At 38.8% G+C, this 25,099-nt stretch overlaps 5 protein-coding genes across 8 annotated transcripts in view; 3 read left to right on the top strand and 2 right to left on the bottom strand.

Annotated features, from left to right (window-relative positions):
• Positions 1-22,417, bottom strand: part of LOC134752893 (chorion class CA protein ERA.1-like) — a 32,689-nt gene extending 10,272 nt beyond the window's left edge. Inside the window, exons 1-2 of one of the 2 annotated variants that reach the window (XM_063688672.1) lie at positions 22,279-22,417; positions 21,690-22,009 (exon numbers count right to left, since the gene is read on the bottom strand). In XM_063688672.1, coding sequence (XP_063544742.1) covers positions 21,749-22,009; positions 22,279-22,329 — 312 coding nt within the window. In that variant the 5' untranslated portion in view covers positions 22,330-22,417 and the 3' untranslated portion in view covers positions 21,690-21,748. Of the gene's footprint in view, positions 1-21,689; positions 22,010-22,278 lie in introns of those variants that run through there. The other variant, XM_063688670.1, reaches the window with a different exon arrangement.
• Positions 113-23,426, top strand: LOC134752900 (chorion class high-cysteine HCB protein 13-like). 3 transcript variants are annotated; one of them, XM_063688679.1, is made up of 2 exons: positions 113-206; positions 23,116-23,426. In XM_063688679.1, exons 1-2 carry the CDS (start codon positions 159-161, stop codon positions 23,413-23,415), a joined length of 348 nt encoding a protein of 115 aa, XP_063544749.1. In that variant the 5' UTR covers positions 113-158; the 3' UTR covers positions 23,416-23,426. The 3 variants fall into 3 exon arrangements, 2 of the variants coding, with proteins under 2 accessions (XP_063544749.1, XP_063544748.1); XR_010128772.1 differs by lacking the exon at positions 23,116-23,426 and adding an exon at positions 770-1,034 and having other exon boundaries at positions 116-206; XM_063688678.1 differs by lacking the exon at positions 113-206 and adding an exon at positions 22,551-22,687.
• Positions 3,140-7,994, bottom strand: LOC134752829 (uncharacterized). Its single transcript, XM_063688588.1, has 4 exons — positions 7,833-7,994; positions 5,763-5,955; positions 4,691-4,782; positions 3,140-4,288 (listed from the first exon to the last, which is right to left on the bottom strand). The coding sequence occupies exons 1-4, from the start codon at positions 7,881-7,883 to the stop codon at positions 3,176-3,178; spliced, it is 1,449 nt and encodes a 482-aa protein (XP_063544658.1). The 5' UTR covers positions 7,884-7,994; the 3' UTR covers positions 3,140-3,175.
• LOC134752903 (chorion class CA protein ERA.1-like) overlaps positions 12,532-25,099 on the top strand; it is a 35,533-nt gene continuing 22,965 nt past the window's right edge. Inside the window, exons 1-2 of the mRNA XM_063688684.1 lie at positions 12,532-12,610; positions 12,916-12,970. Of these exons, the coding sequence (XP_063544754.1) occupies positions 12,560-12,610; positions 12,916-12,970 (106 nt within the window). The 5' untranslated portion in view covers positions 12,532-12,559. The remainder of the gene's footprint in view (positions 12,611-12,915; positions 12,971-25,099) is intronic.
• LOC134752889 (chorion class CB protein PC404-like) lies at positions 15,078-16,730 on the top strand. Its single transcript, XM_063688665.1, has 2 exons — positions 15,078-15,194; positions 16,325-16,730. The coding sequence occupies exons 1-2, from the start codon at positions 15,144-15,146 to the stop codon at positions 16,691-16,693; spliced, it is 420 nt and encodes a 139-aa protein (XP_063544735.1). The 5' UTR covers positions 15,078-15,143; the 3' UTR covers positions 16,694-16,730.

Consider the following 25,099-nt stretch of genomic DNA (forward strand, 5'->3'; position numbering starts at 1 on the left):
TGCGATAAAATACAATTTAGTAACATTATTAATAAAAAAATAACATTATTAATTGTTTTCTTAGTGAGGCAAGAAGGATAAATTTGTAGTATAAAATAGGGATGCTTTAACCTAATTATTCATTCTTATTTTGTGAACAGACTTAGGAAGAAACAAAAATGGTTTTCAAGTTTACCATCATTTGCGCTTTTGCCTTTTTGGTACAGGTATGTATATATCAAGTTCCTCCTACGTCTAATGATCTGACATATTTCGGAATTTGAATATGATATATTTCGGAATTTGAATATTAGAGTAGAAAAAAAGCATAAATGGGTTGTATGCCTAACTACTTAGTAACGAAAGTAACGAAACCAACTTGATTTGTATAATGAAATGAAATGAAGCATTTTATTTCAGATACAAATGGTACAAAATTGCAAATACATCCATATTATGTTAGTAATAAATAAGTTATTAATTAGGTGTACTCTAAGAACAAATTGAATTATTTTCCCGTGAAAATATTTTAATTCGTGCTTCTATAAGTAGTCATACTACTGTAATATTTACATGTGTATTCAGACAAATACATTTCCATAACATAAAAAATTGTATAGGATTTAATTATTCTAGACGAATTAATCTAGATTCACTCTTGAGTAGCCAAACCTGTAAAATGCCAACCTAGTAAAATCTGATTTTTATGAGCGTTCAATTCCTTTGTGTAATGTTAGAATGGGGAAATACATTTCATGGGATATGTTTCTGACTAGCCAAATATTTTCAGAGTATCGCTGGCCAGAACTGCGGGTGTAGCTGCAAATCGATCAGCATTCCTTGCAGCGGCGGCGCCCTAAACATACAGGCTATCGGTCCGGCGACCTGGACCTGTCCGGCGTGCTGCCGTACCTGAGCGCGGTGGCGTTCGAGGGCCAGTTCGACACCAGCGGCTCGGCGCCGGTGTGCTACGGCTGCGGGGACTGTGTCGCCATCACGGAGCAGATCGGCGGCTCCAGCGGATGCGGATGCGGCAGACGTTAATAAGTCTACAACCCAGGATTTATATGACACAATAATAAAGTTCCTATAGCTTGAAAATTATTTTGTTAATTAACATACCTACTCGTTATTTAGCACAAATGTACCTAACAATCGATGCTTTGCGAGTCACAATCCATTTTGTTTGATACTTATTTAATTTTATTTTTGAAGGTGGTTAGGTACAAATGTGTTTGCATGTGCATATAAAAGTTCAGTATCTACAGATGAATAATTAAATTTAAAACATAAATGTTAAACATTAAAAACATAAAGTTGCCTGGGGCATCGTCCTCATGACGCTTGCTGTTGTTGTCCTCGCTGCTAAGCGAAATATTAGCCCGTTCGAAAGTCGCCAGACACCCAGACAAGTTTATTTGGAATTCTTTCTTCAGTATCTTGGCTACATAAATAATTGGGGTATTTTCTATGAAAAGGGACCTTATTGTCGATGGCGCTTACGCCGCACAGGGTCGCGCGGCATTGTATTTATATCGGAGCATCGTTAATAATGGCGTAAGCGCCATCGACAATAAGGTCCCTTTTCATAGAAAATACCACAATTATGAACATGAGTATTCTAGAATTGATAACGAAGTATAAACCAGGTTTTTCGAAGAGACTAGCAATGTGTCAAAGAGAATTTTCAAAAACTGCAGTTCCCATGAAATGTCTCGGCATTTTTTCAGCGCGTTTGACCTTATTATTTAGGTACGTTATTTTCGATTTCTATGACACTTGAAATAGTCACCAATGAGTGACGTAAATGTTAAATGAAACAGTCGTCAACAGTTAAGAACATTGAGTAATAATCCCTAATCTGAACGAGAACTTCCTAAGTGGAGACTTGCGTGAGAATTTTCTTAAGAAAATATCCAGAAATGCACATTGCTAGTTGGTAATACAACTCGATACCTCTGCGTGTTCCCGAGATAAAGGGTCTTGACAAACAGACGGACGGATGGACAACAAAGTGATATAAGGGTTCCATTTTTTCCTTTTGGGGTGCGGAACCCTAAAAAGAGCTACTTTAACGTTACTATTGCAACGTGATACAAGAAAAATAGGTAATTATTTACTGAATTGGACAAACATTTATAATGGCATAATGCACCGACATTGACATCTTTTTAAAAGTAGTTATGAAATTGTTTTTCATTTCTCATGCTCTGAAAGAGGGTCGTTGTTGTTTTAAAAAGTGTGCAGAAAATGATACGTTTCTGCTGTAGAGCACTGTACTTCTATGTACGCTTTTTTCTTTATTTTTACGATAAGCAATTAAAATTTCGTTTTTAAATTGATTTTCTGTTTCAGTTTATAACATTAAAGTACCTAAATATCAGAATGGTAATAGTACAAAATCAATCCAAAACCAAATTTGAATTGCTTATCATAAAACAAAGAAAAAATGTAATACGAAAGTAAAATGCTCTTAGTGCAGAAACGTATCATTTTCTGTACACTTCTTAGAACAACAACGACCCACTTTCAGAGCATGAGAAATGAAAAGTATTTTGTGTTTTACAGTAACACTGGTATGTATATGAGTTTTTAGGCAAATAAGTATCGTCGCAGTTTCGTGGAAGGCCTAAGCATTGCGATTTCTTCTTCAAAGATCGTCTTGGTGTATATCCGAGAGAATAAAATATTAGATATTTAATTTACTGTATTTTGTATTTAAGTACCTTCTGAATACATTATAATAGTTTTTACGTTGCTGGATTCGGCAATCTATGCTTTGAAAGTTAAATTGGCCGTTTTTGGTTTGGGTTCATAGATCGACGTATAAGTATAATAGAGTGATTCTTGAGGAATATTTAAGTGTATAATTGTTACGTTCTCAATCAAAAGGTACCAGTTTGTTGCTTACCATAAAGACGAAATTGGCTTGTATCTTTATACGAATAACCTGTCAGTGTCCTTATGGAAAGCGACAATGTGGTACCTTTTGATTTGAGAACGTCACAATTTGTTGAGGTTTACCCGTACAAAGCCGAGGCAGGTCGCTAGTTCAAGTAGGTATAAGTTTATTGTTATTTATATGACTTATATTGTTTTCGGTACCGGCTAGGTATAAAGGAAAAAAATAGTTATCAGTGAAGAATTAAAACCAAAGACCTATTCAATGAATATTCATATTTAATTCTCTCAAACCTCAATTGCAATCGCACTCGCACTTTCCATTAATAGTGACAGTGCCACAAATCGGTGAACATCCGCTGAATTCCACGGAACCGAGCACGGGCACGGCGCCTTCCACGCAGGTAACGCCGCACGCGTCGAAGTCGCCGGACACGCCCGCCTGTCCGGTGCCGGAACCCCCGTATCCGGCTCCACTGTCCAAGCTGATACTAGGCTTACTCAAGCTGGCTCTTGAACTTCCGCTGAATCCCACGGAACCGCGCACGGCGCCTTCCACGCAGGTAGCGCCGCACACGTCGATGTCGCCAGACACGCCCACCTGTCCGGTGCCGGTACTCCTGTATCCGGATCCACTGTTCAAGCTGATACTAGGCTTCCTCACGCTGGCTCTTGGCTTACTCAAGCTGGCTCTTGAACTTCCGCTGAATCCCACGGAACCGCGCACGGGCGCGACGCCTTCCACGCAGGTAGCACCGCACGCGTCGATGTCGCCGGACACGCTCACCTGTCCGGTGCCAGTACCCCTGTATCCGGATCCACTGTTCAAGCTGATACTAGGCTTACTCAAGCTGGCTCTTGAACTTCCGCTGAATCCCACGGAACCGCGCACGGGCGCGACGCCTTCCACGCAGGTAGCACCGCACGCGTCGATGTCGCCGGACACGCTCACCTGTCCGGTGCCAGTACCCCTGTATCCGGATCCACTGTTCAAGCTGATACTAGGCTTACTTAAGCTGCTTCTTGAACCTCCGCTGAATCCGGCGGAACCGATCACGGGCACGGCGCCTTCCACGCAGGTAGCGCTGCACGCGTCGATGTCGATGGACACGGCCGCCTGTCCGGTGCCAGTACCCCTGTATCCGGATCCACTGTTCAAGCTGATACTAGGCTTACTCAAGCTGGCTATTGGCTTACTCAAGCTGGCTCTTGGCTTACTGACAGCATTCTTACTTAGACTGAAGCTTGGCGTATTTTGGCTGATGCTTGCACTAGACGGACTTTTTTGTCTGATACTAGGTGCGCTCTGGCCAAGCCGGGCATTTTGGCAGGCGCAAGCACTGCTGAAGCTGGGTGAAGTCTTGCTGATCCTGGAACTCTGGCTGATAATAGGCGTAATGCGTGCAGACTGTCAAAAGAAAACACAAATTTAAACACAAATAGTTTTGATTTATGCAAAAGCATTCATAATTGTAAGGTGAGGTGGTGATGATGAAGGTGAGAGAAGCTGAGAATAATCATTATCCATAGGACTGCCGTTCAACTGAGACAGAGATGAATGGAGATGAGAGAAGACGTGCGAGGATAAACCAACTCAGTGTAAAGGCAGCCTAACTCTTAACATTAAGATATAGGTTTTAGGTTTTGTCTGTTTAAACGATTAACTAGATCACTAAGCTGCTTTGGAAAACTTTGGACGATAACATAATCCCGACCCCAGCTGAACTGGGAAATGGGCAGGACAAAGAACATACTATTCACCAGCAATTGAGGGACGACGATGGAGAGGTAGTGTAAGTAGGTGTTATACCTGCTGCCCTGCTGCGACTGCATTAGCGTTACTGCTACCTGACGGGATGTATGTGGATGCAGAAGATAATAATGTCTGTTCAGACTGGCAGCCTGTCTGTCGAGAAATTTCACAATTTAGAATTATAAATAATAAAGCATCAGTAACACCGCTGCTGAAAATACGCTGCGTCAAAAGAAGTGATTACATAACACATACTATCTATAGTTCTATATGGACTATATGGTACCACACGAGTCGGCACTAAAATCGTGACGCGTGAGGGCCCAATTCGAACAATGCTTATAAAATGTCACACTGAACTGTCTGTGTCAAAAGTGACATTTCTTCGTGATAGATATCGTATCGGTGTGACATCTTATAAGCATTGTTCGAATTGGGCCGTGTCATGTCGGCGTTGGTTACGATGCGTCAGCGTAATTTGTGGTATTTTCTATAAAAAGGGACCTTATTGTCGATGGCGCTTAAGCCATTATTAACGATGCTCCGATATAAATACAATGCGCGACGCTGTGCGGCGTAAGCGCCATCGACAATAAGGTCCCTTTTCATGAAAAATGCCCCATTTGAGCAGCGTTGTGGCCATTATACATTATAAGTAGTCACGATCACAACAGGTCATAACATTAATGAATCCACGTATTCTGTAATCTCTCTTTTTTGTGTGGCAATAAATGTTTTCTTATTCTTATTCTTATTCTAGGCCAATGTGGACAGATCTGGTATTTATTTACCAGTTTTTAACTTTTAAAAAGACAAATGAGCATCTAAAGGTTCATATGTGTCATTTTCAATCAAAAGGGTACTTATTGCCGATTGTCAATAAGGCGCTATTTCCATACAGCTTTAATTTGAAATCAACCTTATTGACAAGCGACAATGTACCTTTTGGTTGAAAACGACACATATATAAACCGCATGCATGCTTAGAACCAATTCCACCGAATTAGTATAACGATAACATAATCCCGACCCCAGCTGAACTGGGAAATGGGTTGGACAAAGAATCAAAGAATGAGTCTAAAATCTGTGTATGATTCAGACTATAGGTATTAAGTACTAAACCGCTCACCGCAACCACACTGTCCGGAGATGGAGACGGAACCGCTGGTGGGTGCGCAGCCGCCGAAGCAGACGGAGCCGAGCACGGGCACGGAGCCGTCGACGCAGGTGGTGCCGCACGCGTCGATGTTGCCGGACACGCCCACCTGGCCGGTGCCGGTACCGCCGTACGAGTTGCATTCGCACGATTTGCTCATGGCAGTCTGTAAAAATATTTTATGACAATATTTGAAAGAAACCGCCAATCGAAACCTGAATAATGTATGGAAACAGTCACGTGAGTTTTCGTAGCTTCTGTCACCTCGATACACTTTTCTATTCGTTTTGTGTTTGTTGATGTACTTAATACGATTTGCTATAATTTTCTAATCCTATATTTTTTTACAAACATAAAAATATATATGTATCTACCGTAAAATGTGCCTATTTTGCTCCCCACTGGGTAATTGTGCTCCAACAGTATAATAGATGGTGGCAAAAATTAAGTGCATTCCCGTTGCCAGGAAGGTTTTGGGATTATAGTGAGCAACTTTTACTATGGGACCAAATACGTAATCGCGAATAAAAAATTTGCCCTCCCATAGAAAATGGACCAGCCAAAAAGCGCTGGTGGCCTAGCGGTAAGAGCGTGCGAAATGCAATCCGAAGGTCGCAGGTTCAAACCCTGGCTCGTACCAATGAGTTTTTCGGAACTTATGTACGAAATATCATTTGATATTTACCAGTCGCTTTTCGGTGAAGGAAAACATCGTGAGGAAACCGGACTAATCCCAACAAGGCCTAGTTTCCCCTCTGGGTTGGAAGGTCAGATGGCAGTCGCTTTCGTAAAAACTAGTGCCTACGCCAATTCTTGGGATTAGTTGCCAAGCGGACCCCAGGCTCCCATGAGCCGTGGCAAAATGCCGGGACAACGCGAGGAAGATGATGATAGAAAATGGACCAGCCAAAATGTATGAAATAGCCAAATCTTTTTTCGCGATTTCGGGGTTGGTCCCATGCTAAAAGTTGCTCAGTATACCAGACTTATATTGACCGGGATATAGACCGTGATTACCTTTTGTATTATTATAAGTCTGGTGAAACTAACCGTGAATCGTTCAAAACTCTAATTGCTCAATATAATCCCAAAACCTCGTGTATAAGAAAACCATATCACAACTTCACAACATTCAAGTGTTACAATTACAACATAGGTAATAGTAGTAATCGTCTACTTTAAATGGGCATATATGTGACGTTCTCAATCAAAAGGTACCACTTTATCGCTTACCATATAGACGAAATTTGCTTTTATAAAAACTAATAACCTTTTGATTGAGAACATACCTATACCACAATATGTGGTATTTTCTATAAAATGGGACCTTATTGTCGATGGCGCTTACGCCATTATTAACGAGACTCCGATATAAATACAATGCCGCGCGACGCTGTGCGGCTAAGCGCCATCGACAATAAGGTCCCTTTTCATAGAAAATGACCCATATAATAATTTTAAAATTTTAATCAAATTTCGAATTTTGGGCCAAATTTTTATGGAGCCAAGCATTTTCAAGCCTAGATTCTGCAGTGCATCTGGCATGTTCGCCGACGCACACGTAGAGGACTTCCACGCCATTATGCGTAAAAAGATCATGTCCATCAGAAGCAGAATACAGGGGAGTGCCAACAGCATACTAAATATGTTAGCGTTATAAATTTATAATGTTAATGTTAACTTTATTTACTTCTCTTAGTATAGATTTAAAAAAAAATGTAATTCTGGAAGAGCGAGGTCTCCTGATACAGGTACTTCATACCTAATAGGAGGACTCGACCACTATGTATTTACCAACTAAGATTGAAATGAAATAAATTATTATCTTATCTTATCTTATTATCTTATCTTATCTTAGCGTACAGGCCAGACAGTCTTTTACAAAGACATTGGATGTTCTCACTTATAAACTCCCATTTAGGAGATATATATTTTAAAAATAGTTTAGTATAAATAACCTAGCTTTTAAGTAACAAACTAATTTGGAACACCGTATCTGAATAAAGAAATTATTTATTATTATTATTATTTTACAGTACTCACTTGAATCAGACAAGTCTGAAAGCACAGAATTAAGACAGCGAACTTAAACATTATAATGTTTATATTATCTCAATAGGATTACACTACCGAAATAATATTAAGAATGTTTGGGGTAAAATTTGGAAACTCTTTTATACCAAGATAGTTATGAAAATTGGTCACTGATATCACACAATTCTGCGTAATTACTTAAATGGTGGTTAGTGTCAACACGTCGTTTCTTCATTAAATGGTTGCGTTTAAAAAACACTAAGATTATATTGTTTTACTGTTAAATGACGCAACAGTCGAAAATGGAGTGATAAAATACGACAGCTAAGGCTTTATATTTTATTGTTATTTTTTTAATCGACACGTGCACATATGCTACCATCAAGTGGGGTAACTGTGGGGACATCAAAATTCAAATCGTTTATTTACCAAATATTTTACAAGTTGACATCACAGGTTGAACAAAAAATAATAAATTAGATTTTACAATTAAGTTAATATCCATCGGCCCCAAACTAGGCGCAGCCTGTATCTCGGGAACCGGGTAAATACAATTTACTGAGAAATTTTAACAATACTGAGTATGATGGCCGTTGATTGAACGAGAGATATCAAATATGAACTATAAATTAATTGAACTACAAAAAAGTGCATGCAGGAAAATATATGCAAACAAAAAAAAAAAAAAATACAATCAAAATAAAGCATTCAGGAGAGACATGCGTGAGGGTTTTTTTTTTTTTTTTAGGCGTAGTGTGTGTGTGTGTGTGTGTGTGTGTTAGTGTGTGTGTGTATACGCTACCTAAGTATGAATAATTTCTTCTGTCTGATTGTAAGACTGAGAAAGAAGCCATTTCTTAGTTTTCGATTTTAAGATAGAGAAAGAGAAGTCATCAAAGTTACATAATTTAGAAACCCTATTGTAGACTGTAGGGTGTAGGAAGAATGGAAAGCGTTTAGCGAAAGCAGTATTAACTCGAGGACAACAGACAGTCAGGTGATTAAGACGTTTTTGTCGTCGTCTTACGTGGTCTACTGAAGCTACAGCAGTTCGATGAGATTCAGTAACAGCTTTTACTACGAAAAGTTGACGAACTCTGAGAACTGATGATTCTCCGTACAACTCGTCGGTGGGATAACGGAAAGGTTTCCTCAGCATTACCTTCAGTACAGCTCGCTGCGCCCGTTCAACCTCTATCATTGCAGTTTTGGCAGCGCCACCCCAGGCCGCAATACAATACTGAATAATAGATTGGCAGAGTGCAAAATATACTAACTTTAAAATATCTCGGGATGCCCCACCCCTTATAAGCTTCATAACGTAAATTACTTTTCTAACCCTGCTAGACAGTGTTTTAATGTGTTGTCTAAAGGACAGACATGAGGTGTAACAAAGGAAATATTCCCAATTATATGAACCGTGGCTGACAGCAGCGTACTTTTTACGATCTTCATCAGAATCAGAATCGATCGATCAGAATTTAACAGTATATAGGGTCAATTTTTGAACTAGCTTTTTTTTTTTTTTCTTTAATATATGACATCTATTACAGTTTTTAGCTAGATTAGTTCATAGTCATAAAAAGTCTTAAGAGACTTAAAAGAGAGAACTGAATTGAAAGAGTATCTAGGAATAAAAAAAGTCTAAAGTTATCCCCCTGTCCCCAGTTATCCCACTTGATATATTTGTTTTATTTCACATAAATCCCATGCCCTTGCTATATACTGTAGGTTAGGTTTACCTGTCTTTTAGGAAATTAAATATTTTCTTTTATGCCGTTTAGTACATCTTTGATGTCTACCGTTCTCCAATTCTCCCTCAATTGCTCAAAGGTTAACTGGAAGAGATCCCTGAAAGGGATAAGTTCGCCTTTGTACAAATTATGCGTTTTTCTCTTGTTTTATGTTTCTTTTTGTACAATAAAGAGTTTTACTACTTACTACTTACTACTTGAGTATCCCACCATGCTTATCACCGTATAGTGCACTGCTTTATGGAAATAAAGTTCAGATCCGGAAACCGCTTTCAACTTTTAGTATGTTAAATATATTATGTTAGTTTTTAGGGTTCCGTACCCAAAGGGCAAAAACGGGACCCTATTACTAAGACTCCCCTGTCCGTCTGTCTGTAAGCAGGCTGTATCTCATGAACCGTGATAGCTAGACAGTTGAAATTTTCACAGATGATGTATTTCTGTTGCCGCTATAACCACAAATACTAAAAAGTACGGAACCCTAGGTGGGACTCGACTCGCACTTGGCCGGTTTTTTAGTATGTTATTTGGCATGGTATTGGGTCTCCAAAACTGCCGGGAGACAGCGGCGCCATTGCGGCCATCTACTTCAACGGAAACACTACATCAAAATGGTTCCCGCCTCGTTACGAATATTGCATATTGCACCCAAACTATGCATTGCACATACATGTGTGGGATATTAAATGAAAGCCAATTAAATATACTATATCAAATTTTTATACTATGTATTTACAAAGAAATCAAAATAATGTAAAAAATAGATTGTTTTAGCCATGTTAAACTGCATGATAACCAACTAGGTTTTCGACCACAGTTATCTACCTATACAGAGTCGGCGATCCTGTGTCTTAAGCACACTGTCAGGTATTATGCCAAAAGTAAAACCCCGGTGGTGGCCTGTTTCCTCGATCTATCTAAGGCTTTTGACCTGGTTTCCTATGACCTACTGTGGAAAAAGCTGGAAAATACAAGTTTACCGCAGGAAACCATTCGCATTTTTAAGTATTGGTATGGAAACCAGGTCAACAGCGTTAGATGGGCAGACGCGTTGTCCGATGAGTACAGGTTGGAGTGCGGGGTGAGACAGGGGGGGTTGACCTCACCTACGCTCTTTAACCTGTACATCAACGGACTAATCGAGGCGCTCAGTAGAACCCATGTCGGCTGTCATGTGGATGGAGTCTGTGTTAATAACATAAGTTATGCAGACGACATGGTTCTGTTGAGCGCGTCAGTGTGTGGAATACGCAAACTCTTGAAAATTTGCGAAGCGTATGTTACTGAGCATGGCCTTAAATATAATGTGGCCAAAAGCCAGCTCATGGTGTTTGAGTGCGGTCGCAAGAACACAACGGAAGTCCCTGGGGTTTGCCTCAATGGTACCCCTATAGATAGAGTGGACCATTTTAAGTACTTAGGCCATGTGATCGCGACCGACCTCAAAGACGACAGGGACATAGAAAGGGAACGAAGGGCCCTGTCGGTCCGGGCGAATATGATCGCTCGCAGATTTGCAAGGTGCTCCAAAGAGGTGAAAGTTACATTGTTCAGGGCGTTTTGCACTTCCCTCTACACCTGCAATCTGTGGGCTCAGTATTCGCAACGGGCATATGGGGCTCTTAGGGTCCAGTACAACAATGCGTTTCGGGTGTTGATGGGGCTGCCTCGTTTCTGTAGCGCATCGGGGATGTTCGCGGCGGCGCGCGTGGACTGTTTCTACACTACCATGCGTGCACGCGCGGCATCCCTGGTGCGCCGGGTGCGCGGCAGTCCCAACAGCATTCTGCGATTGATAGCGGACAGGGTTGACTGTCCCTACTTGTCACACTGCGAGGGATTGCATTCTCCCGTTAGTGTTATTTTGTTTTAAATTTAAGTCTAGCTGTACCTACCTACTAACCCCTTAGTCTTGTAAGTGTTACTAATAAAATGTGTCTTGGTTACATGAAATAAATGTATTGAATTGAATTGAATTTACATTACAACGGTTCGGACCAAAACCTTTTCATATAGTTTTCGTCGGCTACACAAATTTGTGGTATTTTCTACAAAAAGGGACCTTGTAGTCGATAGCGCATGCCGCGCGACGCTGTGCGGCGTAAGGGCCATCGACAATAAGGTCCCTTTTAATAGAAAATGCCCCATTTCTGTTTTGACATTTAGCTGGGGCTGTACTTCAGTTACCCGCGACCACGACAAGGGAAACCTGGCGAAACGTCGGAAATAAAGGTAACAAAATAAATTAGCGTTAGAATATGATTTAATGACCCAATTTTACATATAAATTTATTAAACAGCAAATGACAAATACAAACATCCAGATACCTACCTGTACCTGACCTAGATAAGTGAAAGAAGGCGACTTTGACTTTCACGAAGTAGGCAGTGAAAATCATATGGGGCATTTTCTATGAAAAGGGACCTTATTGTCGATGGCGCTTACGCCGCACAGCGTCGCGCGGCATTGTATTTATATCGGAGCATCGTTAATAATGGCGTAAGCGCTATCGACAACAAGGTCCCTTTTTATAGAAAATACCACATATTTGCTAGCACCTAGAATTTATAACATAGGATAGGATTTCTGGCTGTTGCATAGATTCTGATAGGTTCAAAAATATTGCTAAAAATTCTAATTAGGAAATCCTTTACTCGAACGTGATCGACATTCACTCGATTATTTGTGGTATTTTCTATAAAAAGGGACCTTGTTGTCGATGGCGCTTACGCCATTGTTAACGATGCTCCGATATAAATACAATGCCGCGCGACGCTGTGCGGGGTAAGCGCCATCGACAATAAGGTCCCTTTTCATAGAAAATGCCCCATTTTTGTAAAAAAAGTAGTTTTGTGAAAACAGCGATGAAAGAATTTTCGTATTATCGTGACCCATTTCCACATTTTCACAACTTATACTATAAAAGTGGAGGTAAAATGTTTCTTCATGGACATTTTTTTTCTCGATAGCTGTAGTCCAAGATGTCTGGCTTTTTTGTTCTCGCTCTGTGTGCACAGGCGCTTCTGATTCAGGTAAGAAATAACGCTGCTCGCCCTAATCTAACATCGTGCTGGCAGTAAAATAAGAAAGAAAATTGAAAGAAATATTAGGACAACGTTTTTATGCCAGCTGTACACACCCGTCGAGCGCCTTTTGCTTAGTCTCGGCAATAAACCTACCCAAGGAACAAGACGAGATGAGACGAGTAAGAAAGAACGGGATGAGAGGATGGGATAGAATTCGTTCTCGGCCTTTCTCTGTGGTCTCTCGACGAATGTGTACCGACTTATACCGAACTTACTACTAAGACTTATAACGAAATGCTTTATTCTAACAGGCTGTGCTCAGCCAGCAATGCGGTAGCCAAATCTCCTACGGCAAATCCGGGGTCACTTATGAAACTGGCAAGATTGTATCCAGTGGGTCTGGCTACGCGTCCGCGTCGTACGGTGGTTCGGGCACCGGGCAGGTCGGCGTGTCCGGCGACATTGGCACGAGCGGCCAGACCGCCGTCGTCGGCTCCGTGCCCGTGCTCGGCTCGGTCGAGTTCGGCGGCAAGGTCGCCGCGTCCGGCTCCGTGTCCATCTCCGGACAGTGCGGATGCGGTTGCAAAGCTTAATTATTTCTTGTCAAAGAACTGATGAAGGCGCAAGGATATTTTTTATAATAAAAAGTATAAAATAAATTTACTTCGTCTTTCTCTGTTTTTTAAATAAGACTTTTCTATCATTTAATTGTCACGCAAGGTAATAAATATTTGTTTTATGTTCTGTCCCACACGGTCGCACGGGTGCACATCTATATAAAATACTAAGTGTACGGTGGCACCGCCTACTTACTGTTTTTTGATGGATACTTTTCATATACATATAGAGATACATAGTTACCTTTTCAGGATTTTCCTAAGGTTATAGTTAGGTTAGGTTTGTTTTATGGCAATCCTGAAAAGCTACGCGTTTCTGAGAAAAACCAAGTTTTAAGTCATAAAACTTTATGGGAAACATAAGAGACACGATCTGTCACATATACTTTTTAAAACTATATTTCCATAGACAATGATTGTGGCGCGAAAACATTTACTTTGTTTTTAAATCTTCTTATTAAAAAATTTCAACTAGATGAAATTAAAATGTTGTATAAAAAAATATTCGTAAATCGTCTGTAGCCCACGCCGACGTTTTTAAAATTTAAGTCTAATTTTTATAAGTAAATTTAAAAAGAAAGTAATTGTTTTCTCGCCAAACACTGTCTATGGAAATATAGTTTAAAAAGGATATGTGATAGACCACCTCTTTGTTTCGTATTTGTCTATTGCAAAACTTATCTAGAGTCTGTCAAGCCATTTCCGTCAGTATTAGAAAAAGCGGCAAATTTAAAAAAATTAAGCGCGAAGAGTATTCGTCCCGTAGTCCCATAGAAATGGATATTACGTATCATTTTATGATTAATATGTACCGTATCTGCAGTACAGTTCCATAAGTCTAGTGAAATAGGTATTGAAGTAGAACTGTGTCACTTTGTAAAATTGAAAAATTAAAAAAAAATTGTTAATGATATTATTTTTAAAATTGCTTTCTTGGGGTTAGACATGAGGATATCACATATCATTTGTGGTATATTGTACAAAAAAAATCAGCCATATCGTGTCTGGAGGAGCCCAAACTTGGTATGTTTCGAAAATTCTTTTTGTTTTAATTAAAAAAAAAATGCCCGAAATGTAATGATACAAAAAAAATAATGTTTTACCACTCCCCCCCGCAGCGAAATTTTTTTAGGAACTTCGGGTCAAAAAAATTTGTTTTGTCCTCTAGTATGTGTGTGCCAAACGGCTAACCTGTACATCGATTTGCGGTATTCCTTTGAAATTGGGGTCGAGCGGCTTCCGCTATAAGTGGACGGATGGATGGAGTGAGAAAAGACACGTTCAAACTTCAAGGATTATTTGTTAGTTTCAGAATACTAAAAACAATACGCCCTACTTCTAACGATAATTATTGATCATCGTACTTCAGGTACAGTTGCCATCAGATCTATCGGTGCGGCCAAGATACGTCTCTATTGCTAAGGCCTTAGAATGCGTGTTCAGTTATTTTTGAGCGCTTTAGCAGCTTTGATATATATCTGATGGCGACTGTACACTGTTGCTATTTCTAAATAACACATCTAACATTGTTTCATATTTTATAAGCACGTATATTTCGACCATAGTTGTGTAAACTATAGTTACCTGAGTTTATGCTGGTAAGTATCTAAACGTAGGTATGTACTTAACCAGAAAACACTTAGTTAAGCGTGCTAAATTAATTATTAGTACCTACTCATTATACCCATGTTCTCCAGTCGACCATTAGCAAAGAAATAATGTTAATAATTTTATTATATCTATTTATTTTGAACTTATACATGATGAAACAAATGCTGTTTGGAAAATATTATCGCATTCGCTTGCCTCAGTCGCATTTGTAACTATATTGCGATATTATTTGAGCAACGCAAACTACATATAAATGGGTGTAAATATTTATATATTAGTCAGCTTTTAGTTGCAGCTGAAATTATTTTAAAATGCTCGGAAAATTCGGTCTCGTTCTGTGTCTTCAAGCTGCTTTATTGCAGGTAACTTTTAAAATATTATTTTCTAATTAGAGTAATTAATTTAGTAGTTAAGATTGACACAGCCTGTTGTGGATTATATTAATTGTTTGTGAAGCTTGTAGCTGATCTGTTTTTGTGTCCATTTGACCAAAGATAGATATAGCTCCGTAATAGATGGATACAGTCTAAGGAAAAAACGTGCCTCGAAAATCAAGAAAATTTGATTCTCGTTCAGAGGGCGCTACTAGTTCTAGCCTACAGTCGTATAGATGGCGTTGACGGTTTCGTTTGTTATTTAACAATTTTAACGCATATCAGTGAAAGAACATGGGTCAAAATCATAAAAATAATTAATGCAAATAAAAAAAATCATTTATCTATATTTAAATACATATTATCGTATTTTTATAAATCTTCATTTTTAGTTTTAAAGTGTGTCGACAGATGGCAGTGAATTTACTGGGGTTACAAAATTTACTATGACAGTACCGCTCTAGTATAAGTTACTCTATGATTTGACCAAGCCCGCGATGCTGATCACGAAATATGACGAGGACTTGTTTCTACATATTTATAATACTTATATATATACATGATTAATAAATTAACTTATTTATTATTCATCAAAGTATATTCAATTACAGATGAAACGCTGATATACATTTAAAGACATTTTGTAATTCGTTTGATATTTAAATGCAAGGTCCACATAAAAAATAGCATTCAATTTGCTTTATTTTTTGGGATGTGTGCAAAAAAATAGTAATTGAAAGTGTGTGAACAATATAAAAATCCTATGTCAGTACTAACATAAACCTACAGTTCATACATTAAGTCCATGTGTGTTAAACTGTTCATGACGCGGAAGGGTTTGTTTTGGGGGCAAAGGGGGTTTATTTCGCTTTCTCGTATTCATTTCGGAACTCATGAACTAATTATAGCTGTTAGGGTTCCCTACCCAAAGGGTAAAAACGGGACCCTATTACTAAGACTCCACTGTCCGTCTGTCTGTCACCAGGCTGTATCTCATGAACCGTGTTAGCTAGACAGTTGAAATTATAACAACAAATACTAAAAAGTACGGAACCCTCGGTGGGCAAGTCCGACTCGCACTTGTCCGGTTTTTAAGTATCTATCTTGCTATTTTCCAGTCCATCTCCGCCACAAAATGCGGCTGTTCCTGCGGAGAATATGAGGGTTTCTCCAAAACCGCCACCTACTCCACCGGCGGGCCCCTAACCGTCACCTGCTCCGGACCTCTCTCCAGCAACGGAGTGTCTCTTCTCTCCGAACTGTCCATGGAAGGTTCTCTGGACGTGAAAGGCTCCATGCCTTTCCTGAGCGCTGTCGGTTTAGAAGGCACCCTGGCAACATCTGGCAGCGGAAATGTTGCTTACGGATGTGGAGACGGCAACATCGTAATTGTCCAGGAGAATGGAAACCCGAGCGGCAGCAATGCGGCGTCGAAGAATGGCTTGTCTCTGGCTAATATTGCCCAGTGTGGATGCAGATATCGATGATTTAATTTTTTTTAATAAAGGTTTCTTTGGCAAAGTTTTTAAATATGTTTTATTGAAAATGATGAGTGAAGCTTAAATATTTGTTCCAAAGGTAACTTACTGTGGGTCATTGATAAAGCATTACTGCGATAAGGATGCAATTAGAAACCGCTCGCTCTTATCTACAACCCACACCACAGATAATGTCACATTTATTAATTTGTGTCACAGAATAAATAAGTAATTACTATTACCGTACAGAAAGGAAACTTCCTACAAAAGCGATTCAGGGACGAATCATGCTGACCCTTTCTTATGTATGGTACTATCTCTTTCGGCTATTTAGGGTTGTCAGAATTCAGGGTATTATCTTATCTATGGTCGTACACCCAAAGGGAAGTAAAGTTGTGTCAACCCTAATAATTGCTCGGAGCAAAGATAGTTATAACTCCGTAATAGATAGATACAGTCTAAGGAAAAAACGTGCCTCGAAAATCAAGAAAATTTGATTCTCGTTCAGAGGGCGCTACTAGTTTTGGCCTACAGTCGTATAGATGGCGTTGACGGTTTCGTTTGTTATTTAAAAATTTTAACGCATATCAGTGAAAGAACATGGGTCAAAATCAAAAAAATAATTAATGGAAATAAAAAAAATCATTTATCTATATTTAAATACATTTTATCGTATTTTTATAAATCTTCATTTTTAGTTTTGAAGTGTGTCGACAGATGGCAGTGAATTTACTGGGGTTACAAAATTTACTATGACAGTACCGCTCTAGTATAAGTTACTCTATGCTCGGAGCAATGCTGAGCCGAACGGAGCCGAAAAAGCCCGATTGCTCTAGTTTCCTACCCCTGTTTGTGTATCAAATCCAAAGGAGAATGTTTTGAAAGATGATTTGTAAAAGAATTATAAATACCAATAAGTACCTAAGTAAGAAAATAATTCTTTTTTTTTAAGTTTTTGGAAACAAATCAAATTATTTTATATGTTGATTTGTGTTTTTCACCACTTCACTACTGGAGGGCTTCGTCACTTTTTCTTTAATATATGATATCTATTATAGTTTTTTTTGTCAAAGTACTTTTGGACCCCCCAGTAGGCCTTAGGCCTTTGTGCTGATGAAAGTCAAAACCAGAGATTAGGCTCTAGTATCCGCAACGATTGTACAAAAGATGACTCACGATAGAATGGTCCTACACTTCGTTTTCTATAGAAAGCTTTATAAAGTCTGACTAAGCATTACGAGATCGTCGTTCACCCATCACAGAAAACAAAGTGTCTCGGAGGCCTCGTCTCGGACCCGAACCTTTAGAGCGTGAGGTCATCCTTTTATCATTACATATATACGAAAATGTGGACAAACAAAAAAAAAGTCAAATGTGTTTTATGACTTAAAACTATATGGGAAACAATAGAGACCCAGAGAATTATTGTGGGCGCCACTTTCTACGTAAGCGTCACATTTTAATGTGTTTTATGACTTAAAACTATATGGGAAACAATAGAGATCCAGAGAATTATTGTGGGCGCCACTTTCTACGTAAGCGTCACATTTTCGAAGTAACATGGCAACAATTTAGTATGAAATTTTAGCACTATTTATAGTTACCATTAGGTAGTAGGTACAGTTGCCTGCAAAAATATGTTGAACGAAGATGCCTGCACAAATGTATGCCATTGATTGTACCTACCTTTGTTTTGTGCTACTAAGGTAAGGTAAGGTAAGGTTTATGTCATAAACTTGTGAGTTTAGATTTCATATTAGTAATAGCTATTATTAAATGTTTTTGTTTTAAACTTCGTAAGGTAAATATGACGATCAGCATAAACACAGGCAAGTAACTGTGTCAGCAGAAGGTTAATATTAGACTTATATGTATACTAGCTGTTGCCCGCGACTTCGTACGCGTGGATTTGTATGTTGGTGGTTATAGTATAAGTCTTTTACATGAGCATAGAACATTATGCAGCAAAAGATATCAGTAGGGACATTTAATCATAATTATACAATGCATGAAATTTATCTTTCACAAACTACGAAGTTTCAAGACTTTCAAGTCCCTAACTATAAAAAAATGTTCTCGATACCCACTCAACCCTCTTCGAAGATTTTCAAGTCCACTACTTATTTAAAAAAAAAATTCGCTCCCGATGCAAACTCTATTAATACAAACTTCAAAAAAGGGTAAAAGAAATCAGTTTTCGTCTATTTTAATATAATGCCCTTTTACCAAGTTTCAAACTCCTACCTTAAAATAAAACTTGAACCCCATACAAACTTTCATCCCCTTTTTAACCCCCTTAGGGGTTGAATTTCTCAAAATCCCTTATTTCTTGTACACAATATAAATGTAACCTGTTGTGCAAATTTCAACTTTCTAGTTTTTGTGGTTTCGCCTCTGCGTTGATGAGTCAGTCACTAAGTCAGTCAGGACACGTGCATATATAGGTATATATATAGATGTAAGCATAATTATGCTTAATTGTTTACTTAGTGACCTAAAGCAGGGTGAAAATAATCGATCCAGACATTTTTTGTAGGTATACATGTATGGTAGACCTTACATGACCCACTGGTTGCCCACTGGTAATGTAAAAACATAAATTTTCATACAAAAAATTGTCAGGCAACAAAGGCACATGTACACCTTACAGATTAACCTACACCTAACAATTCTGATTAAAAAACACACACCTAACAATTCTGAGAACACCGTGAACAAGATGCATGCAACTGCGTCGAAATATCGGGAGGTCGAAAATAATACAAAAGGTAATCACGGTACCACAGATTATATAATACTACGGTACATATCCCGGTCAATATAAGTCTAGTGAAACTAACCGTGAATCATTCAAAATTGATCATCATCATATATTTAACACTTGTCGGTGGAGCGATTTCCATATGTGTTGGTCCTGTGCCTTCTCCTTGACAGCCTGATACGACACGACGTTGAGTTTTTCCTTTACTTGATCTATGTATGTTCTCCTTAGTCTCCCCCTCCGTCTCCTTGCCTCAACTCTCCCTTCAATTATGTTTTTTTTTATAGGAAGCGAACGAGCAGACGAGCCGCCTGATGGGAAGCAGTCATCGCCGCCCATGGACATAAGCAACACCAGAAGAGCCACTTATGCGTTGCCCACCTTTGAGAACCCTAAATACCTGCTTTTTGAAGAACCCCATGTCATAGCGCAAGGGAAAAACCTCAGAAGGTAGCTCATTCCACAACTTGCACGTTCTGGGCAAAAACGAGCGAGTTTGATAAATTCGTCGTTTGAATTCGTCGTGTCGTTACCTGTCGTAGCAGGTGTCCAAGCATCTTTCCTCTTCAAAACTGATATTTGTACCTAATTGTGACGTAGTAAAAATATCAAGGTTAAAACTGATAATGTTATGTATTTCATTATGTCAAGTTCATTACAACTCGACTTATCTGTCGTACGTGTCTAACGTGGGATTGCATTTCACTCACATCGAGAAAGACTGACCGAGTAACTGACATACATGATCTTTAAGAAGGGGCTGACGTACAATTATAGTTTTTATACCAATTTTCTTTTTTCACGTTTTAATTTAGGGTAAATGCCGTGCAAAAATCACACGGAAACTACTACTAACTTTTACTATTACTCCAACCAAAACCTTAAAAGGTCTAAGATGTGTCATAAAAAAATCTTTTTTTTTATATTATTTTCAGATGTATATCGTTACCCTGCACATTCTTCTTCTTCCTGCCCTTATCCCACGTTATGTGGGGTCGGCACAAGATGTTTTTCTCTTCCATTCTCCTCTATCTTTCGTCACCTCAGCACTCACTCCTTTCTTTCTCATATCCTCTTTCACACAATCCATCCATCGCTTTTTGGGTCTACCATACGCTCTCCGTCCATCAACATTCATCCCTAACATTATTTCGCCTATATGGCATTCATTCCTCCTCATCACATGCCCATACCACGCTAACCTACTACTTACCCTGCACATTATAAAAGTATAATATTAAACAGAGGGAACAAATCAAATAATTTTATGAAAATATTTTGAATCGTGTTTGTTTTAGTTAGTCAAAGGTGCCTAGCCTTTCAAAGATATACGTACGGCAATAGTTATTTGTGCAACAAGAGAGGAAAGTTGGTTTTTCTTGCGAGTGTTGATTTTGAGCGTAGCGAGGGACCAAAAACGAGATGTAAATTAACTTTGCTCTCGTGTGACACATATATTTAATTTTTCACCGTAATAGACCCCGAAGTATGAAGTGGCAGTTCATGGCCTTCACTAAATTAAAAAGCTACTTTGTTACACTCCCTGGAGTTGCACGGAAGTGCGACTTTCGTCACTCCAGAGAGTGACGAAAGTAGGCTTGTTCGAGCTGCTGAGGCAAATATTATTTAATATTGTCTTCGGTTACCGCGATAGTTACTCATGAAATAAAACTATGAAATATTATTTATTTATTTTATTTTGTTTTATAATCATTTTGTTTGTTTCTTTCTTTCACAGATGGTTCTGAGCCAGTCATGCGCATAGATTAGTATTAGTATATGTTATTTGGTCACGGGTTCAAACCCCGGATCGTACCAATGAGTTTTTCGGAAGTTATGTACGAAATATCATTTGATATATTTACCAGTTGCTTATCGGTGAAGGAAAACATCGTGAGGAAACCGGACTAATCCCAATACTGCCTAGTTTTTTCCCCTTTGGATTGGAAGGTCCAATCCAAGATAAAGAAAGAAGAAAAAAAAAGAGAAAGAAAGAAGAGGAAGAAGGGAAGATGGCAGTCGCTTTCGTAAAAACTAGTGCCTACGTCAATTCTTGGGATTGGTTGGCAAGCGGACCAGGCTGTCATGAGCCGTAGCAAAATGCCGGGATAATGCCAGGAAGAAGGATAAATTTACTTCAAAGACTTGTTAAACATCTTTTTAGGATGCACTTTCCTCTCCATATTGCGAAAAATATTATTATATATTTTTAAGAATTTATGACTTCTACATCAATAATACAAATTATTTAACACATTTTTAACTCATTTTTTTATTAAAATTTTTGAGTCAAGTTAGAAAAATCACTGACATCCGCATCCGCACTGTCCGGAGATGGACACGGAGCCGCAGGCGGGCACGCAGCCGCCGAAGTCCACGGAGCCGAGCACGGGCACGGAGCCGACGACACAGGTTTGGCCGCACGCGTCGATGTTGCCGGACACGCCCACTTGCCCGGTGCCGGTGCCGCCGTACGAGCCGCAGCTCTGTGAGCTCAGTCCAAGTCCGGACGAACTGTATGAGTACTGGTTCTGGTTACAACCGCATGACTGGCTCAGAACCATCTGTGAAAGAAAGAAACAAACAAAAAGATTATAAAATGAGAAAAGAATAAATAAATAATGTTACCTACGTATATAAACTATATTCACAATTAAAATAATTAAGCCGCAAACATAAACCTTACGTAGGGTTATTAGAAGCCATGACAATCCGGATAAATATGTAGGCAGGTAGGAGGCCAAATATTCTGCGCTCGCAATTGGTAAAAAAAATTAAGGTTTAATACATTATAAGCAGGCACTATATATTAAAAATGAATAAAATTATTTACCTGGAGCAGGCAAGCCTGGATGAAGATAGCGAGGACTACGAAGCGAGACATTTTAGACAGAATACTAATTCTTCAAACAAAGAACTTAGAATGATGTCCCTATATTTTGAAGGCTCATTTATACTGACATTGAATTGAGAAATTAGGTCAGCGATAACGCCGGAGTGGATTGCTCTCTTACTAAATATACTTAACTAATAGTTTTCTGTGTCAAAATATTTGCGATAAAATACAATTTAGTAACGTATTTTATTGTTTTATTCGTGAGGCAAGAAGGATAAAATTGTAGTATAAAATGAGGATTCTTTAACTTAATTATGCATTCTTGGTTTGTGAACAGACTTAGGAAGAAGTAAAAATGGTTTTCAAATTTACCGTAATTTGCGCCTTCGCCTTCTTGGTACAGGAGGTATGTACAAGTTTCAATTTAAATCTAATCCGCGTTGTATTTTAGCAATCTTAACTTTCTGGATTCTAACGAAAGACGCTTTTTTTGTGAAGTTACAATTTCTAGCCGTTTGAGATTATAAAAATATGACGACAACAATTTATTTACGTAATTAAGATCTGACGTACTTGGCTAAGACGAAAGAATCAAAATGCACTTCTGAAAAGACAGGGTAACTTAACTTTTGTCAAAGTCACTCAGTCACTTTGTATTTTTAGGTACTAATTTATAGTGATAGAAAACTAGCAATTTTTCTAAGGACTAAGTGTAAATCAGAAAAAAACTAGTTTTCTCAGAAGCTTCGCTTTAAAATACTTTATGGTCAGAATTAGGTGTATAATTCTAAACGCACGTACAACGTTGTACATAATTGGTCATGTTGGTTTTAGAGTATCGCCGGACAGAACTACGGTTGCAGCTGCCAATCGATCAGCATCCCCTGCAGCGGTGGCGCCCTGAACATACAGGCTATCGGTCCCATCACTCCGTCCGGCATCGCCGTGGCCACAGACCTGGGCCTGTCCGGCGACCTGGACCTGTCCGGCACGCTGCCGTACCTGAGCGCGGTGGCATTCGAGGGCCAGTTCGACACCCGCGGCTCAGCGCCGGTGTGCTACGGCTGCGGGGACTGCGTCGCCATCACGGAGCAGATCGGTGGATCCAGCGGCTGCGGATGCGGCAAACGCTAAAAGTGCTAAAACCCATTTTTATACAGTATAAACATGCAAATATAAAATACATTTCACTTTCCTTACAAATTGTTGTGTAATGAATACTGAGCCTGTTGGTTTTCGAGTTCCTCGAAGCGAATTTTACAACCAAGCAAAATTAAAGCTAGTTTTGATAATTTTAAAGTTAAAACTACCGGTGGTTAGACTGCTGTGATAAACACTTGTCACAGATGGATGGCCAGACACGTTTTGCTTATTTTGTCACATAACACTGCGTAGAATAAATAAGTAAGTATTTTCATTTCTAAAATGCTCTGAAAATGGTTCATTGTTTATCTATGAAGCAGGTTGAAGGTTTTACATGCCAAGTTGCCAAGTATATGGGGCATTTTCTATGGCGCTTACGCCGCACAGCGTGGCGTGGCGGGGTCCCTTTGTTTGACATAATTATTGATAGTCATAATGTAATGATTGTCATAATGTCATTAGTCATAATTCTGAAACCGTTAACTTTTCAGGATTTTCCTCGGGTTATCCTATAAATAGATAGGTTAGGTTAGGTTAGGTTTGTTTTATGGCAATCCTGAAAAGTTACGCGTTTCTGAGAAAAAAACAATTTATGACTAATGATAATATGACAATAATTACATTATGACTTCCAATAATTATGTCAAACAATAGAGACCCTCGCGCGGCATTGTATTTATATCGGAGCATCGTTTATAATGGCGTAAGCGCCATCGACAATAAGGTCCCTTTTTATAGAAAATAGTGAAAATACCATATATATTAGTCGTCTAGTTTCCATTTTATTATTGAACTCCTGGATCCATAAATAACGATCCTTTATTTTCAATTGATTATTTTATACTTTAGTCATTTTTTGTAAAATACACATGTATTTTTCTTTCCTCGTACTGTCGTGTCGTGCTTTGAAGCAGGGCAACTGAACAGGTCCCAGGTTTTACTTCTGGTAAGGGCATTCGTTTGTGTGTTTATCACAGATATTTTTTCCTGTCTTGAGTTACGGATTTATTCTATGTATTTACATTTGGATAAATACTCATGAACTAGATAGGTATATAAACCTATATCGTCTAGTACCTACCCACAAGCCCTATTATTTATGGAAGTAGATCGATTTGTGTAAGATTGTCCCATAATAATTTTTTTCTGATTTGCTGAGTGCCAGGTATGTCGGATCGGACATATTATTATTATATTGATGGGTTTTCTTAAGAGCGCATGGCTGTGTAGGTCAAATTTAAACTTGGATTAGATAGTCATTACAGTTATTTTGAGCCAATATGAACTTACACTAGAAGTGAACACAATTATCTACTGATATTTTATCTTGATTGCTGTATAGGTATGTACATTTCCCTATGTCCAATTGACGTAGGAACGTAGATAAAAGTGGCAAGTTAGAAATAGAAACATTTTCTACGTGATACACAGCCTGAAACAAATAAAGGTAAATTGATTCATATAGATGTACCAGATTACTAAAGTATCTAAGAACTGTAAAAAAAATATAGTCATAAAAGTACTCCTTTTCGCGTCGGACCTCTACTAGACTCTCGTTTTAATAAGTAGGTAATGTTGTTTCTCCCAACCTGACGTAATGTACTATTTCTATGTAGAGTCCCTAGCCAATACGACAATTTGAAAATCGTGTTTCGGCAAATGCCGGTCGAAAAGC

The sequence above is a fragment of the Cydia strobilella genome, chromosome 25 (assembly GCF_947568885.1).
Source record: "Cydia strobilella chromosome 25, ilCydStro3.1, whole genome shotgun sequence".
Classification (NCBI taxonomy): Eukaryota; Metazoa; Arthropoda; class Insecta; order Lepidoptera; family Tortricidae; genus Cydia; species Cydia strobilella.